General features: G+C 37.2%; 1 protein-coding gene across 1 annotated transcript in view; it reads left to right on the forward strand.

Annotated features, from left to right (window-relative positions):
* LOC105034684 (auxin response factor 12) overlaps nucleotides 1-18,587 on the forward strand; it is a 160,353-nt gene that overhangs the window by 103,566 nt on the left and 38,200 nt on the right. Inside the window, exon 14 of the mRNA XM_010909924.4 lies at nucleotides 17,179-17,298. Within this exon, the coding sequence (XP_010908226.1) occupies nucleotides 17,179-17,269 (91 nt within the window). The 3' untranslated portion in view covers nucleotides 17,270-17,298. The remainder of the gene's footprint in view (nucleotides 1-17,178; nucleotides 17,299-18,587) is intronic.

Consider the following 18,587-nt stretch of genomic DNA (forward strand, 5'->3'; position numbering starts at 1 on the left):
CACATCCCAAAATACGCCAAAAAAATATTGGATGCTCCTCATATTTTTCCACGATAAATCAGTTCTCCAACTGATCTCCCACGAAAAATTTTCTCAAAATGTTCACACATATAAGGAGAAAAAAATTTATTGGCGTAAAGAGGTTGATCTGGATGAGAACAGATTCTCCTGAGAAGGAATATTTTGAAATTCACTTTCAGAACCTTCCTTTTATCAAAACCAAATCAGATTTGGACGTGAGATATAGAAGAGAAAGGACTCTTTGGTATGAAAGAATATCATACAAAATAATTGTGCGTGGAGATATATGGCATGCAAACTGGGTTGGTGCAAGAGAGAAAAGTCCTATTCCAATAAGGACTCTTAATTTTTTTATTTGAATCCAAATCAAATCACATCCGGTTTAGTCCAAATAAAATATATAAAATCCAATTTAATTAGGTTCATAAATTCTTAATCAAATCTCAATCAAATTAGGAATTGATTGAACTAAAATTCTGATCAAATCATGGACAATTCTTCCTTGACGATTAGGTCATCTCATTACCTAATTGAATCTAATTCAATTAGATTTTATTTAATCCTCTTTGCTCAATCAAATTAAGTTAATTAGTAATTTAATGATTAATTAATCCTTCATTAATTCATAACACTTAGTGAATTAATTTATACAATTTTTGCATAAGGTTAACAATCAATCGAATTGACCATTAAGTCCTTAAATGATTCTCAATCGTTGATCAGCCACATGATCAGTCAGAAACTTCTTTTGAGTGTGACCTCATAGGTTCGAACTTAAGTCGGTAGCATAGAAACACCTTTCTGAACCAATCGACGTAACGATCTAGCAATGATGACCCGACGTTCGGATAGGTCGAATGATGGCAAAGTAACATTCAAAAATCTATTGGCGTATGATTACCGTATAATTCATTCCTTTGATCCTAATGCTCGAGGACGACATAGGATTTAACTGTCAATCCTAGATAAGTCATCCATATTGTATTTCATTCTTTTTCAAATCCATCACATGGATATCCGGACCCAGATTTTGCTAAATTGAAATACACTGATGATATCTCCTACTAATTTGGAAGGATCAATCTCATTCTGACTCACGCATTGACTTGACAAGTACTTGACTGTACTCAGAAATCTTCCATCACTGAATTAGAAACCCAGTTTGACACTAAAGTATAGTGAGTTGCTTGCAAGTCACCGTGGTGATCTCAGATCGGAGGGACACTTATACCCATACTCTTCGTGAGCTATCATTGACAGTAGAGTGCTCCGCAGTGGGTCACGTTCAGTGGCGATGTACTCTTACATCTCACCTGCATGCCATACCAGTATCTCCATACCATTTGGTTACGAGGACAATCAATGCATATGGCACACAACGACCTACATTTGATATCGCTATCGTCCTAGTCATAGCGTATCGTTTGGTCGCGAACCAATTTAAGGACTACGCGATAAATCTTCTTTTATCGATCAAAGTAGTCCTAAGGACTTCATCACAACATAGGAGTTCGTTAGAAGATGTATCTTTATGATAAAAAATATCAAATAATTTTTATTATTTATCAATTCATATACAATTATAGTTAGCACAATCGTCAGATGATTGATTTTAGGACACATTTTTCAATACTATGTACATTCGCTGTGAGAGTTCTATCATCTTGGATCTATCTCTATAGACCTTTATACTAAGAATGTAGGAAGCTTTTCGTAGGTCTTTCATGACATTTTTTTGATAACCATACTTTAACCGATGTCAGCATGGGAATATCATTTTCAATCAGGTGGATGTTATCCACGTACGATACGAGGAATGTGATAGCGCTCCCACTGATCTTTTTGTACATAATGACTCCTCATTTTTGATGAAATCAAATGTTTTGATTACATCATTGAAGCGAGTGTTCCAACTTCAAGATGTTTGTTTAAGTCCATATATGGATATTTGCGGCTTGCAGATCTTGTGATTATTATCACTGGATATGAAATTCAAAGACTGCTCCATATAGATATCTTTCTCAAGATATCCATTTAGGAAGGCAGTTTTCACATCCATCTACCAAATTTCATAATCATGAAAGGCTGCTATCGCAAGCAGAGTACGGATGGATTTCAGTATGGCCATGGATGCAAAGGTTTCATGATAGTCAATGCCTTCACGTTGACTATAACTTTTCGCAACTAGCCTTGCCTTATAGGTCTCTACCTTACCATCTGATCCTATTTTTCTTTTGTAAATCTATTTACACCCAATAGGTATAATACCTTCAGATGGATCTACTAAGGACCAAACCTGGTTGGAATGTATGGAGTCAATTTTTGACTTTATCGTTTCCATCCATTTCTTGGAGTCTATATTTAACATTGCCTCATCGTAGATCTTGGGATCATTCCTAATGTCCCTATCTCCACAAGGAATGCTTCTTCTAAATCTTCTGTAAGAATATCTAAGTACCTTTCTGGAGGACGGGAGATCCTACTTGATCTACAAGGTGGAGGAGGTATCACTTCTACTGGCTTATTACTGGATTCAGGTTCTTGAACTCGATGCTCTTTAGAGACTTTCTCTTCGAGCTCAATCTTCCTCCCACTGCCTCTATTTTGGATAAACTCTTTTTCTAAGAAGACGGCACGACGGCTCACAATCACATTGTGATCTTCAGGAAGATAGAAGTAGTATCTCATGGTTTTCTTAGGATATCCTATAAAGCAAGTTCTAAAGGATCTAGCCTCTAACTTGTCCGTCTGCTGTTGCTTGACATGGATCGGATATCTCTAAATCTTGAGGTATCCAAGAGTTGGCTTCTTACCATGCCATAACTCATATGGTATGGTAGGAACGGATTTAGAAGAAATTCGATTCAAAAGATGAATCGTAGAAAGCAATGTATGTCCCTAGAGAAAGATAGAAAGGTCTGTGAAGCTCATCATGGATCGGATCATATCTAATAGGGTCTGATTTCTTCTTTCGGATATTCCTTTGAGTTGAGGTGTTTCTGGTGGTGTCCACTGTGAGACTATGCCATTATTTTTGAGATAGGTCCAAAATTTTTCACTGAGGTATTCCCCTCTTTGATCTAATCAAAGAACCTTTATGGGTTTTTCGGTCTGTTTTTCTACTTCATGTCTGAACTCTATGAATTTTTCAAAGGCTTCAGATTTTCGGTGCATCAGATATACAAACCTATACCGTGAATAATCATCGGTAAAATTTATGAAGTAGACATAGCCATCCCTGGCTTGTACATCGATTGGACCACACATGTCAGTGTGTACCAAGGCTAATATCTCAGTGGTCCTTTTCTCCTTGTTCCACAAAAGGCAATTTGGCCATTTTTTTTTGAAGACAATTCACAAACTGGATAAGACTCGGAAGTCAATAATCTGAGAAGACCATCTTTCTTTAGTTTGTTGAGTCTGTCCTCTCCAATATGGTCTAGCCTAAGGTGCCACAGATACTTTTGGCTAATCCTATCTCTAAGTCTCTTAGACCTTATGGCATTCACAATTTGCTTGTTAATAGTTATACTCGCATCCATATGCAAATGATAAAGACCGTCAATTAAGAAAGTACGTGCAATAATTTTATTTTCGAAATTAATTGAATATATATCTTTATTGAAATAAAAATTATAATTATCCTATGCTAGCACAGAGATGGAAATCAAATTCCTACTGGCTACAAGTACATAATAGCAGTCTTTAAGGATTAAACTAACTTCTAACGATAATCGCAGAGGATAGGTCCGACGGCCACAACAGCAACCCTTGTTCTATTGCCGGCTCGGAGAGTGATCTCGCCTTTCCTCAGCTCTCTCACTTCTTCAAGATCCTGTATAGAAGTGCACAAATGAGCACTTGATCCAGAATCTAGAACCCAACTAGAAGAAGAGGAAACCGTTAGATTAGTTTCAATAACGAGCATATCATATGTACCTTCAGAAGGTCCATCCTTCTTCCTGCTCTTGACAGTCTTCAGGTGGGCCGGACAGTTCCTCCTCCAGTGGCCTTTGACGTTGCAATGAAAATACTTTCCTTTGTCATTAGCCTTCTTCGGAACCTACTTCTTGGGCTTGGTCTCGTTCTTCTGTTCTTCACAGGCTTCTTCTTCTTGAAAGAAGATTTTTTTTTGAAGGAAGCCCGCTCTACAGTCAGAACTGTATCCTTTGAACTCTTTAAGGTGCCATCTATTGTTATCAGCATATTCAATAACTCAGGCAGAGTGCTATCAATTTTGTTTATATAGTAGTTCACAATGAACTGCCCATATGAATCAAGAAGAGATTGGAGGATCAGATCCACCTGCAATTTCTTGTCCATGTTCATGCCGAGCTTTTGAAGTTCCTCGATGTCCTTGATCATTGTCAAACAATGATTATTGACGGATTGTCCATCACACATCTTCGCTTTGAAAAATCTTCGGGAGACCTCAAAGCAAGCTGTGTGACTCTGCTCACCATACAACTCTTACAGATGAGTCAGCATCTCTCTGGCAGTCATGTCTTCATGCTGCTGCTGAAGTTCATTGGACATGGACGCTAAAATATAACACTTTACCTTGTTACTTCATCCATCCACTTCTCAAGTATAGCTCGTTGATCAGGGGATGGACGAGCAGGTAACACAGGCGCATCCTGGTCAAGGACATGGGTGAGTTTCTTAGAGCTGAGAACGATTCTCACATTTCAGAGCCAGTCTTTATAATTCGTATCGATCAACCAATTGATATCAAGGCTACGGGCTAAAGGGTTGGAACTCGACATAGTTATTTGTAGAAAGAACCGTTTCTAATTAGATGTTTGTACTTATAAAAATATTTGTTCTAAGGATTTTAAAAACAAACAAAAGCTCTCACTATTTTCTTGAATTTTTCACACTTGGATGGAGAAACAGAAATCTATACGCGATTGATTTCAAGTGGGTACTGCGGTTCCATTAATCTATACAAACCTCATCTAATAGTTATTGGTGAGTATAGACCAATGAGTGGACAACACTTTATCCATTGCTTCACTAAGCAAAATACAGTGGGCTTGGTCTCTAAGTCCTATGACCTCACCTAGCAGTTATTGGTACATTTCTTAGTTAAGTCAGACCCATTGTTCACCAGCAGGCGCAAAGCCGTCATTGGGATCTTCACCTAACAGTTATTGGGCCCAATCCCATTTCTATCTCAGGACATCAAATGTCAATAAAGTGATTGTACCTTCTCAATGCAACCGAACCACTGTAACCAGCCGAGAACGATCAATGCCAGGAAGGCACCTGCATCTCTACAACGATGGAAGACCTTTAGATTTAATATTTAATGAGGAGATTTAGATTTAGGTCTCTTCTAAATCAGCAGATATGACATCCGACTGATTAAATTCAGGTCAGCACATCAACATGTCTAACCAGCCTAGTCGGTATAGGTGAAGTTGAGTCAACAAGTAACCTAACACGAAACTGAATCTCCCAAGATGGCCAGATAAGTTAAGATGAGTGGGGGTCCTCTGTTGCTTTCCTTAGACACCAATCAAAATTGGGCAGATCAGACAACGGAACCAATTAAATAACCACTATCTAAAAACTTATCTTAGACATCAAATTGGTCGATTAGAATCGATCAGGTTAACCTATTGAAACGGATCTGAATCACTGAGCTAAATTCGGTCTTGAGTCAATCAACTCACATCAAAATGTAAATCGATGCGATCAACTATAACCAAACTCGATTTTGAGCCCTTTTGACTTAATTCTAATCAACCATTGATTAGGTTCAATCAACTGCTCAAAATCGACAACGGGTTCTAGCCTGATCTAATCAATTTGATTCTAATTGTAGTTTGATCACTAGACCTAATTTGTTCAACCCATACCCACAGCAATAACATAATTTTAGATCCAAAAATGATTTTTAGATTATGTTTCATTGCATGCATTAGTGGCTTATGATCTTGAAACTGTTTCAGATTTAAACCTAAGGTCATATATATATATATATGTAGTTTCAGATCCAAACTAAAATATGTATCACATATACATCAAATTTTAGATCTAAAACTAAAATTACACATATCAAATACATGTAAAATCAGATCTAAAATAATGATTAAAATATTTTGAAAACATCTTTTAAAAAATCGGTTCGCATCAAACTGGGACAACCTTTTCAATATAGGGGGTAAACTCTATATCAGGACAACTCTATATCAGTTTGATACGAATTTTTAATCATTCTAATTTCAGATCTAAACATAAAATAAGACATATCACATCTGCAAATTTTCAAATCTAAAAGATTGATTTAATTACTTTGAAAATAGTTTTTAAAACCGATCAATCTTGTGCTAGGACAATTTTTACAATATAGGGGGTAAACTCTATATTAGGACAACCTTATCAGCACAAGATCAATTTTAAATCACTAAAACTTTCAGATCTAAGACAAAAATCAGCTCATATGTGTCTTTAAAAATCAGTGGCTCTGATTCCACTGTTAGAAAGTCTGGTAGGGTGCATATGTAGATTTCAAAAATCTTTACAATTGCAGCAGAAAAATAATCGGATTAAACCCTTTAACCCCACATGCATTAAATCTTATCTAATCCTATCCAAGCCCAGGAGAAAAGACATACATATAATCTGAAAATTAGAATTAAGATGAGATCAAATCTCAATATCTTTGCGTGGGTAGAAATTCACCGTTACCGATGATCGCTGATTTGAAAGTCCTCGAGCCGCACACGTGTCTGGCCTCTACAGGTATCCATCGGGATCAATTTTGAATCTATCTTCTCGAAGGAGTAGTAGTAGATCCTTCTTCTCCGAGTAGGATCTCAGTCCTTCGGAACCTCGATCAACTCTTTGATCTTCACTGCAAAATCAACCCTTTGAACTGCAGCTTTTTCTCCTCGTTCCTCGCCGTAGGAGACTCCTCAACTCTTGGCGTGTATAGAAGTGGGATGCCCAACTTTTGGGCATTGGAAAGAGGAGAAAAAAGGGGTGGTGTGGAGAAGGAGAGAGGGAGAGAGATATATTTTTAATCAATAAAAAAAAAAATTTAAAAACCCTAGGACATCTTCTCTTTATATAGGTCCTTGATCCAAATCAGGAATCCAATTAACTTAAAAAAGGTACATCCTTATCTCATAAGGATTTCTACCTTTTTAATCTGATTTTTTTTCAATAAAATCAGACTTAATTGGTAGGATATCAGTCCACTTTGGCAAGTATATGGGGTGCCCCAGTCAAATATGGAAATCTGAGTGGGCGCCCCTTGCAGTTGTGTGTCTCCTGAATGCAAGGGTATATGAGCTTCTGTTAGAGAAGCATGTGTGTAACCTACTAGATATTAAATTATATTACTTACAGATTTCAGTAATGTTTACTTATGGAAGTATTGCATAAAATATGTTTAGAGTATCTGGTGTATCAAAACTGTTGCTTGAAGAAATTATGAAATTGAACTTCCATGCTCAAACTGATGTAGATGGTCTCAAATTGACAATTGTTTTCAACTTATTTTGCTCAAATAATTTCAGCCTTCAAACAACAGATGGTAGATTTGGCCTTATGAGGTTTTAACCTGGATACTAGAAATTTCTATAGCACAAGAAAGAGTAATACAAGGATGGATATGGTGGGTAAAAACAAGACTAAGAACAGTCGTATCAAGGTGGCAAAAGTGAAAGGAATTTGAAGTATCTTGGAAGAAATGAACTATTGCAACACGATGCAATGGAGTAGTATTTTATAGTAGCAGCCCAAGCTAGTGTAACTAAACTGTATTATTGTGCTAAATAATGGTACAGTCATGTCAGCATATCATTATCAAGTTCTTTTTGTACCTAAGATGTTTGAAATCTAAGGTCCTTTAGTGTCGATGAAGGATGTTTGAAGGTGTTGAGGATGTGAACAAAATCCTTTAGCCTTAACAGAAGCATAGTAGAGTGTACCCCTTAGTGTTCTGTAAAATGTTTATGTAATGGATTTGTTAGAATAAATCAAGGGCAGTCCAAAGCACATGACAATATTCCTAGCAAATGGCAAAATTTCTCTACATTTATTCTGTACATATTGTAATATTTCCTTTTTTGTATTTTTGACCCTTAGATTTTGCAGCTTATTGTAACTAACCCATGAATCCTGGGATCTCCTTCATACAGTTGCTGTTCATATTCAGTTTATGTGATAATAGAATTTGAGCCATTTAAGCCTTCATATTATTTTACATGGTTTTAAAGCATTAACCCTCTCCTCCTCCTCCCACTCAAAATTTTCTTAGTTCATTTGTTTGCTTCCTTTGAAACCTATGACCTCCAATACCAATCAATCAAACACTATGGTCAACAATTCTTCTTCCACCACCACTCATGAATCTTTCCTTCTTGACACTTATTCGAGCCCTTACTACCTTTAACAACATCCTAGTTTCAAGCCCATTGAATGGTCACTATTACCCAACTTGGTGTAGGGCAATGTTAATTGCTCTCACCATGAAGACCAAAGTCAGTTTTGTCAATGGCTTGATTCCATGACCAGATGATAGGATCATCTATTCTAACACTTGGAGGTGTGGAATAATCTTCATAACAGATGTTCTCAATGTAATGTTGTTAAAATTTATCAACTTTGCCAGTCGATTATCAATTTCTAGCAAGGCCTGAAATCTGTGGCAGCCTATTATAAGCATCACAAGGCATTTTAGGATGAATTATCTACTTATACTGTCCCTCCAACATGCTCATGTGGTGTCTTGAAATTGTATATTGGCATGCAGCATCAGGAATGACTGATGCAATTTCTTGCAAATTTGAACGAGTCCTGTGCCGCTATTCGCAGCCAAATCCTCTTTGTGGATCATTTGCCTTTAGTTACCAAGGCATACTCTTTAATCTTGCAACAGGAGCATCAAAGGAGTATACAGATCCCTCCTATGCTTGATGCCTATATTGTGGCTACCACAGAGCAAACAACTGATGTTGCTAGTTTTGTAGCTACTGCAGTACAACGTCCTTCCTCTATAGGCTCTAATGCTTGTTGCAAGCTGCATCATAAACAACCTTGCTGCGACCATTGCAACAAAATAGGCCACATTCTTGCTCAATGTTATGCTTTAAATGGCTACCCAAAGAAAGCTGCTGATGTGACTCAATTACATCCTCTTGAAAGTCAACTTGCATCAACTTCTAAAGCACCACCTCTGACTTATGATCAATACAAACAGCTACTTGTCCTACTCTCTAATAGTAAAACATCACCTTTCTCCAGTTTAGCTAATGGTGAAAGTAAAACCTCTCCTTCTCCCAATTTAGTTGGCAAGCCACCTTCTAACTCTCATTCAGATCTTTGGTGCAGAGGAATTTTGCCATATGCCAGGAATTTTGCCATGTGCTTTTGACTATCCTTGGCATTGGCATTTGGGACAGCTATCATGCTCTCGTTATCTTTTCCTTGCCAAGTCAAATAATGATATCTCTGTTTCCAAAACACATCACTGTAGTGTGTGCCCTTTGGTAAAACAAACTAGACCACCTTTTTCTGTTAGCTCATGTTCTACTTGTCCCAGTTGAATTAATTCATTGTGACATTTGGGGTAAGATGCTTGGTACCATGTTTATCTGGTGCACATTATTTTTAACAATTGTTGATGATTACACCTGTTTCAGGTGGGTATATTTGGTGCAACACAAATCAAAAGTATCTCATTTTTTAAATCTTCCATAACCATGGTGACAAGTCAATTTAATCATTTTGTTAAAAAATTTTCGAAGTGACAATGGTTTTGAATTCTTTTCCCAAGATTTAAATTTCTTCTTTCAAGAACGTGGGATCCTTCAACAACATACTTTTGCTAGAACTCAATGAAATGGAGTTGTCGAAAGAAAACTTCAGCATTTACTTGATGTTGCTCGAGCATGAAGAATGCATATTTGCCTTTGTCCTTTCGTGGTGGCTGCTTCTTATAGCTGCCTACTTAATTGACCAAATGCCTTATGTTTTTTTAAATTAAAAGAATCCACATGAACAATTTTTTTAACTCTGAATCCACTTACAAGCATCTTCATGTTCTTAGTTGTTTAGCTTATGCCCATACTATCCACACGAGCATAAATTTGATGCTCAAGCTCGATGATGTGTGTTCATTGGTACCCATATGGTCAAAAGGGACATAAGCTTTATGACCTTGATAACAACAACACTTTTAGTAGCCAAGATATCAAATTTAATGAATCTATATTTTCTTTTTGTAAATTACTTGTTGATCCTCCAACCCATTTTGTTGTTCCTTTACCAATTCATAAACAAACATGTGAGATATCACCCCCACATTCATTTGATACTTCTCTAGCAACCGTACCAAATCCTGGTTCTAATACGGACCAAATGAATCTCTCAAATTCCAATGAATGCAATCATGCTGTTGTTGAGTCCCACATTTCCCCTCAAGACAACTCTTATGCTCCCATGATCCCTCCTCATTCCTCTCAACAACATTCCATCCCATGTCAGATGAATGATTTTGAGTGCTCCACAATTACTCATTGCCACTTTCCATTGGCTTCTTTAAGAGTGATGTCTAAAGGTATTAAATAGTAAGGTTTTCCATGTCGGAATTGGACCTCATGTTGGTCGGTTGGCAATATGGTTCAGTATGCCCTTGTATCGTTCTGTACAAGGCCCAACATGACAAAGAAAGTGGGGAAGGAGAATAGGAGAGGAAAAGATAGAGAGGGGGAGGGAAAGTGAGGGAGGGAAGCAAAGGGAGATGACAGAGATGTCGGTGGTGGCCGTCGAAGGGCCATGGAGGCCCTTGGGTGATCGGAGGAGCAAGAAACTTTAAACAGACCGAATTGAGAGAGAGGGGGGATGGAGGGAGAGGGAGGGAAGGAGAGGGAGATGGCAGAGACATCGGAGGGCTGTAGAGGCCCTCGGATGACCAGAGGAGCAGAGAACTTTGAATGGACCGAATTGAGAGAGGAAAAGGGGGAGAGAGGGGGAGGGAGAGCGAGGGAAGGAGAAAAGGAGGGCGGGAATACCTGTGGAGGCCAGCGGTGGCTACCGGAGAGCCGTAGAGGCCCGAATCCTTTGCCCCACCTTCCGTTCAATAACAAATTTGTGATTTTATTTTTTTCGCTAATAGTGAAGTCATTGGCAACAGGTTTGTTGACTTCATTATGGGTCAGTAAAATAAAAAATGGGTTATTAGGTGAAGTCTGCAATAGTGTTATTCCCTAAGAAATATGAAATAGGGGCTTGGCCTCTTTTTTGATTGGCGACTTTCAGCCTCCAACTTCATTGGCGAGTCTTCGGCAAGCCTCCGAAGGGTCTCTCTCCCTCTCCCCTCTCCTTTCCCCACCTCTCTCTCTCTCTCTCTCCTCCATCTTTTCCTCCTCATTTCCGGCCCTCCAACGGGCATAGAGGCCCTCTGATGGCGTCGGCCAGCCTCCAACAGCCTTCGAGGGGTCTCTCTCCCTCTCCTTTCCTCTCCTCTCCTCTCTTCTCCTCCTCTCCCCATGTCATTCTATCTCTTTTCCTTCTCTCCTCCTTGTTGGCCCTCTAGCAGGTGCAGCGGCCCTCTAGCAGCCTCGACTGCCCTTTAGGGGTTCCCTCTCTCTCTTCGTCTCTTTTCCTCCCCCCTTTCTCTCCTTTCCTCTCTTTCCTTTGGCATTCCAAATTTCATGCCAGAACCATGCTGATAGGTGCTAGTACAATCCGACAAGCCTTGAACCATCTGGTTTGGGTCAATTTGGTGAATCCTACTAAATACCCTATATGTTACTACCATAACTCTTTGACATTTTTCCATGTCTCACCTTGCTCTTGTTTCAGCTTTATGCTATAATTCTAAACTTAGAACTTTTAGCGAAGCAGTGAAGCATTCACATTTGAGAGATGCCATGGTAGCAGAAAAAAATCGGAGCATTGGAAGAGAACAATGTTTGGATTGTCACTTCTCTTCCACCAAAAAAGAAACCCATAGGCTGCAAATGGGTTTACAAAGTCAAATACCATGCCCATGTTTCCATTGGGAGGTGGAAAACTTTTGCACCAATTGCCAAGTTAATCACTGTGAGGTGTCTTTTAGCGGTAGCTGCTAACAAGGGATAGCCATTATATCAACTAGATGTGAACAATGCTTTTTTACATGCCAATCTGCATGTGAAAGTTTACATGACTTTACCTCCAGATTTTTCTAGTAAGGGGGAGAATCATGTTTGCAAACGTTGTAATACTCTTTATGGTTTGAAATAGGCATCATGAAACTGATTTGCAAAGTTTTCAACCACTCTCTTTGAAGCCGGTTTCACAGTCCACAGTTGATTACTTGTTTATGAAGCATTATGGTGCTAGCCACAATTTTATCTTGGTATACATTGATTATATCATCATCACTGGCGGTGAATCCATTATGATTGATCATGCTGTGCCTTTCTTGAACTCTAAATTTCATATCAAAGATTCGGTCATCTTAAGTCTTTCCATGGAATTGAGCTAGCTTAGTCACAAAATGGTATTTTCTTGAGTCAACAAAAATATACTCTGGACATAACTTGATAATGCTAGTTACTTAGGTGTAAAACTTTCTGATTTTCCAATGGAACAGCATTCGAAGCTCAACAATTTGGATGGAACTTTACTTCTGATCGTTCACCCTGCCATAGGCTTATTGGGTGAGTCATTTATCTAATTGTTACATGTCCCAACATTGTCTACTCAGCTAATATCCTTAGCTAATACATGAACTAGCCAAGGAAACCACATATGGATGCTACTTTGCATGTCTTATGCTATTTAAAGGGCACCCTTGGTCGTGGCATTCTACTTTCTTCCAAAGGTCCTGTTCATCTTTCCGCCAATTGGGACTGATTGGGCGAGTTGCCCTACAACTCGATGCTTAACCTTAGGCTATTGCATTTTTGGCTGATAGTTTGGTATCACAGAAAATAAAGAGGCAACATATAGTTTCACAACCCTCTACAAAAGGCTGAATGCTACTCCATGGAGACTACTACATGTGAGCTAACTTGGTTATGTTACTTGTTGAACGATCTGAAAGTTGATTATCATCAATTGTCCACTTTATATTGTGATAATCAAGTGGTTTTACACATTGCTGCGAACCCTATTTTTCACAAAAGAACCAAACACATTGTTAGCATGATTTTAGGGATGGCATATCAACCATAATAATTTCCTTTGTTAAAGTGGTCCCATATAATATTTTTCTTTGTTAGTACGATTCTGTATCATCTTTTATTTGTTAGCGGGATTTTGTATCAGTTATTATTTTTCTTATATGGAGTCTAGACAGTGGTATAAATAATCTCTGAGATATTTTGAATGAAATTGAAACAAAGATAATAAAGTCCCATATTTTCTCTCTCTTTCTTTTTTCCTATCCTTCCGCAAATATTTTAACATGGTATCAGAGTGATCAATCAACCAATATGCGACCATCATCTCTTCCATCTTTGCTATGGCCACCATTGCCGATCTATCGATATCTATTTCCTTGCAAATCCTTTGTTTTTAAATAGAATTGCAGATTTTCTATTTTTTGGTTGATTAAGACTCAAAGATCCTTTGTTTTTAAATGAATCCGCAGTTGTTCTTCACCACCTTTCTCTTTTCTTTGGGTGTTTTCTTGCCTCTGGCTTCTTCATCATTCATTTTGAGGCCTTTTCCTTTTCTTTGGGCATTTTTCTGGCTCTAGCTCCTTCACCACCTAGTTTGAGGCCTTTTCCTTCTTTTTGGGTGTTTTTCTATCTATTGCTCTTTTGCTGCCCAATTTGAGATCTTTTCCTTTTGTTTGGGCGTTTTTCTACCTTTGGCTCCTTGCCGTCCAATTTGAGGCTTTTTTCTTTTCTTTGGGCATTTTTCTGTTTCTAGTTCTACCACCCAATTTGAAATATTTTTCTTCTCTTTGGGCATTTTTCTGCCTTTGGCTCTTTCGCTATCCAATTTGAGATCTTTTCCTTCCCGTTGAATGTTTTCTATCTCTGGCTCCTTCGCCGCCTAGTTTGAGGTCTTTTCCTTCTTTTTGGGCTTTTTTTTGCCTTTGGCTTCTTCACCGTCCGATTTAGGTTTTTTTCCTTCTCTTCTATGATGTTTCTATCTGTGAGGATCATTGGCCTTTGGCTGTTTTCTCTTTGAGCATCAACCTTCTCTTCTGTGGCATTTTTGTCTGTGAGGATCATCGACCATGCAGAGATGTCTTGTATTTAGATTAGCACTGGCCACAGAGATAATAGGGGCCTTTCCAACTTGTTAGGCGGAGCGTAGCCCAATCCGATTTTGATTATATCTCGGTGTATCTAATTTGGTGAGATATGTTGTCTTTGAGGCATGAGTATTTTTTGTGTTTTTCTTTTACCTTGTACTTTGTAATATCCACGATTGAAGATATTGAATATCTCCATCCTTCTCCATCCATGGTTTTTTCCTTGATTTAAGGGTTTTACACATAAATCCTATGTATTTGCATTGATCTTTGTCTCTTCGATTTCTCTTTTATTGACATCTTGCTACAACAAACCATCTGCTGTCTTCTCTTTGCGCGCCGATCTTCTCTTCTGTGGTTTTGTCTATAAGGAAAAAATATTTCTAAACTCAAGTTGGCACCTACAGTACCATCTTGTGTTTTTGGGAGGGGGGGTTATTACCATGATTTTAGCAATCACATATCAACATATAATAATTTTCTTTGTTAAAGTGATCCCATAGTATTTTCATTTGTTAGTATGATTTTGAATCTTTTTTCCTTGTTAGCATGATTTTATATCAGTTGTTATTATTTTTCTTATATGGAGTTTGTACATTGGTATAAATAACCTCTAATATGTATTGAATGAAATTGAAATAGAAATAATAAAGTCCTCTCTCTCTCCTCTGTCTCTCTCTCTCTTCCTCTCTTTCCACAAGTACTTTAACACGCATTGAAATAGATTGCCACTTGGTCTGTGAAAAAAATTCAAGATGGGGTTTTTCAAACAAAGCATGTACCTTCTACTAGTCAACTAGTTAGATGTCTTTACTAAAGATTTGGGTCATGATCAATTTCATTGCCTTGTCAGCAAGTTGGGCATCTCCCTTGGGCCAAACATGAGGGGGAGTGTTAAGAGTAAATCAAGGACATTCAAAAGCACATGGCAAAATCCCTCTACACCAAAGATCCATCCAGATTTATTTTGTACATATTGTAATATTTCCTTTCCTGTATTTTTGATCCTTAGATTCCACAGCTCATTTGTAACTGACCCATGAATCATGAGATCTCATTTGTACACTTGCTGTATATATTCAATTCCGTGTCATAATAGAATTTGAGCCATTTGAACCTTCATGCTATTTTACAGGAATATTTGTTCATTGGTTCCCAATCATTAGTTCTATCTTTTAAACTAGAACAGTTGCTTATATGGTTAGCTGAGGCTGTGAATTGTAGGCTAAGGATGGCTTTGACAATCTGCCAATGCTCTGTGTGGCCTACTGGAAATCAGATCATGTTGCAGTAGACAAAGGATGTGAAGTCCAACCAAACATTTATTTACTCTCACCAAAAAGAATATTATATTATTCTAACACTCTCTTTGCACATCTTATCTATACCTTGCCACATTTCCAGATTCTTATGACGTATCAATACAGTCAATAGCTGTTCTTTTCGCTCTTCAGCATTGTTCATTCTTTGATTTGTTTAATAGCTGTTTTGAGCTATAGGTCTTCCAAAAAGCTTTTAGTTGTTTCATTTGTACTATTACATCAAGTTCAATAAACATCTCTTTCGACTGGTTTTAAATATTAGTTCCCTTGTTTCAGTAGGAATGAAAAAAATTTGTGCAATCATAGTTAACTCACACACTTCTGCAGATATTGCAGACTTTTTTTGTTTTTTCACTAGAACATTCTATAAATTGGTTTCCTATAATAACCATTCTGTATCCTTATTATACTGAGAAGTCCGGATGCAAAATTAAAGATGAAAAAGTTTAACTATTGCTTGGCATGATGACATGATTCTTGAGGCATTAATGCGTGAATCTGGTAATCTTTTCTTACCATTCAACTGTTATCTGCAATCTGGATCTGCTGAAACCATTGAATGTCTAAACAGAACTATCTTGGTTGTTTGGAACTTATTGCATCTCATCTGACACTGTGATCTTGCATGTTTTTATGTCAAACAATGACTCATGGTCCCTTTATCCATAATGTATGAAGAAAAGAGGCGGCTTTTGAATGTTAGGAATATTCTGAGAATGTTCCATACTCTGATTTTTGTTCACAAAATACCCCGTATCTCTGTATTAATGTCTGTGTTTGACTATTGAAGACTACCTACCATTGTCTTTTTATTCTTAGTGGTTTATCTGGGGAATTGGCTATTTTGATTGCTCTCTCTCTCTCTCTCTCACACACACACACAGAGACACGCACATGCACACACACACAGAGACACGCACATGCACACACACAGACACAATCAGTCAGACACAATCAATCAGTTGGGAGTTGGATCTATAGGATAATACACCAACTGTATCCATTTTTGTGTGAAAAAAGAGCCATAGAATGCTGAAATTTCTCAGTTTTATCCAATATTTCCTAAACAATCTCATCTAAATGCACAAATCTTTGTCTCATATATCTGTCTAAGAAACTCCATTTGTGTCTCCTCCCTCCAAATCTGGCAGTATCTAGACTTTCTAAATTTCGAAAGGTGGTCACGTATCTTCTTGCCTTTACTGATGTATGTAATGAATCAAAAAAATTCTCCTCTTGCCTTGCTGTAAAGTTATTAGTATGGTAAAAGTTTGTCTCATCAAATTTGTTTAATAATATTTCTTATATATCTCTCCCTTAGAAACATATTCTCTGCCACTTGCAAGAACCTGTAGCTGACACAAGATTATGATTAATCAATAGTTAGTTAAATTTATTAATAGCATTAAATGTTGATATAATGTTATATAATTGCATTTCTTTTATATGGATCTTTTAGCATCGTTTACATAAGCAATAGATCAATAAAATAATGAATAGTATTTATCTCTTCCGTGAGCCCCTAGTATTTATATAGTTTAATGCAAATTTTCTGTTATGTGCCTAGAGTGCTTTGTCTTATGCATTGTCTTCTTTATCTGACTTATTTAGCTTGGAATCCAGGTCATTTGTGAATAACGTGTGGTATATTAAAATACTTCCACCAGAGGATGTTCTGAAATTGGGAAAGCAGGGAGTTGAGTCCGTCGGTTAATCCTCTTGAAGCTGAAGGGATAAAAACTGGTAATATAGGCACGGATATACATGAATTTCTCGTGGTTTGTGTTTAAGTGTCATTAGGACCACTGTTACTCAAATATACTTTTTCTTATTTTTCTTAAAGAAGTTCATATTGTAGTTATGCTGCAATAATAGAACCTTTATTTTAGTGAACTTGATGCTCTTTGATAGCTTCCATGCAGATTATGATAATATGTTTAGTACAGTCTGCAAATTGAGACTTACCTCAATGCCATTGATGACTTGTTGGAGCACATTTAAATCAAATATTTGTTGCAAACATCTCTAAAAGAAAAGGAATTCAAGACTTACTCATTTCCATATTCTTCCATATATCTGAAAATTGAATCTTAGTAGTTCGATAGCATTAAATGTTCTCATATTTATTACCGCAATTGTGTTAATCATATATTTCTAACAACATGCCATGAATTTTCCAGGTACAGATACGTATTGAATGGTCTTTCCATAAGAGCCCTATTCATTGTACATAACACTTTCACCTGGTCCTTTATATGGCGTGGATATAGGTTCCATCCACTGACACATAAAATACTACGTCATCCTACAAACTTTGGGAAACAAAAGTTTTAAAAGCACTCAGGGTTGTATTTTACAATTTATATGACACTGTTTAGTGACTTAACATTTTTCTATCCAAGAGCAATCAAGAAAAATTTAAACTATGTATCATGGTTATATGCATGAATATACATTTATTGTAAAGAAAATATAGATGAAAAAAATTCCTTTTACAAAAAAAAAATATATTATTGGAGAATTTGCGGTTACCTTCCTAGTTGAAGTAGCAAAATTACAGGACATCTTAAAGCACAAACTGTTGACTCTGAATTACTTTGAAGTCTCGATTATGTTTTTCACCATATGGAGGGACTCGGTTATAGTTGATTATGGCCATTGTTCCTAAGAAAGGATTTGATCCCATATGCATGTGTAAAACGATTTATTTTGATTGTTCCGTCTACTCTGAAACAATAGGACAAAACTCCCAATCGGTAGAGCTGACATTGTAAGGAAGATGAATTTTCAATGAAATCCTAAATTAGAATAGAACTTGGTGGAAGAAACAAAGCACGACCTTTCTATATCTGGGAGTGTTGATGCTAGCTTGAAAGGTAGCATGGGAACAACTTTGCACATGTTTGTTGCTAATGAATTAATGGGCAATTTATTTTCAAGCTGAAACTGCTAAAGGGCACAGGATAACAAATAAAACTGCTAAAGGGCACAGGATAACAGAATAAATTTGGACATATTAAAGCTGTGTGTAG

Source organism: Elaeis guineensis, chromosome 4, assembly GCF_000442705.2.
Source record: "Elaeis guineensis isolate ETL-2024a chromosome 4, EG11, whole genome shotgun sequence".
Lineage (NCBI taxonomy): Eukaryota > Viridiplantae > Streptophyta > Magnoliopsida > Arecales > Arecaceae > Elaeis > Elaeis guineensis.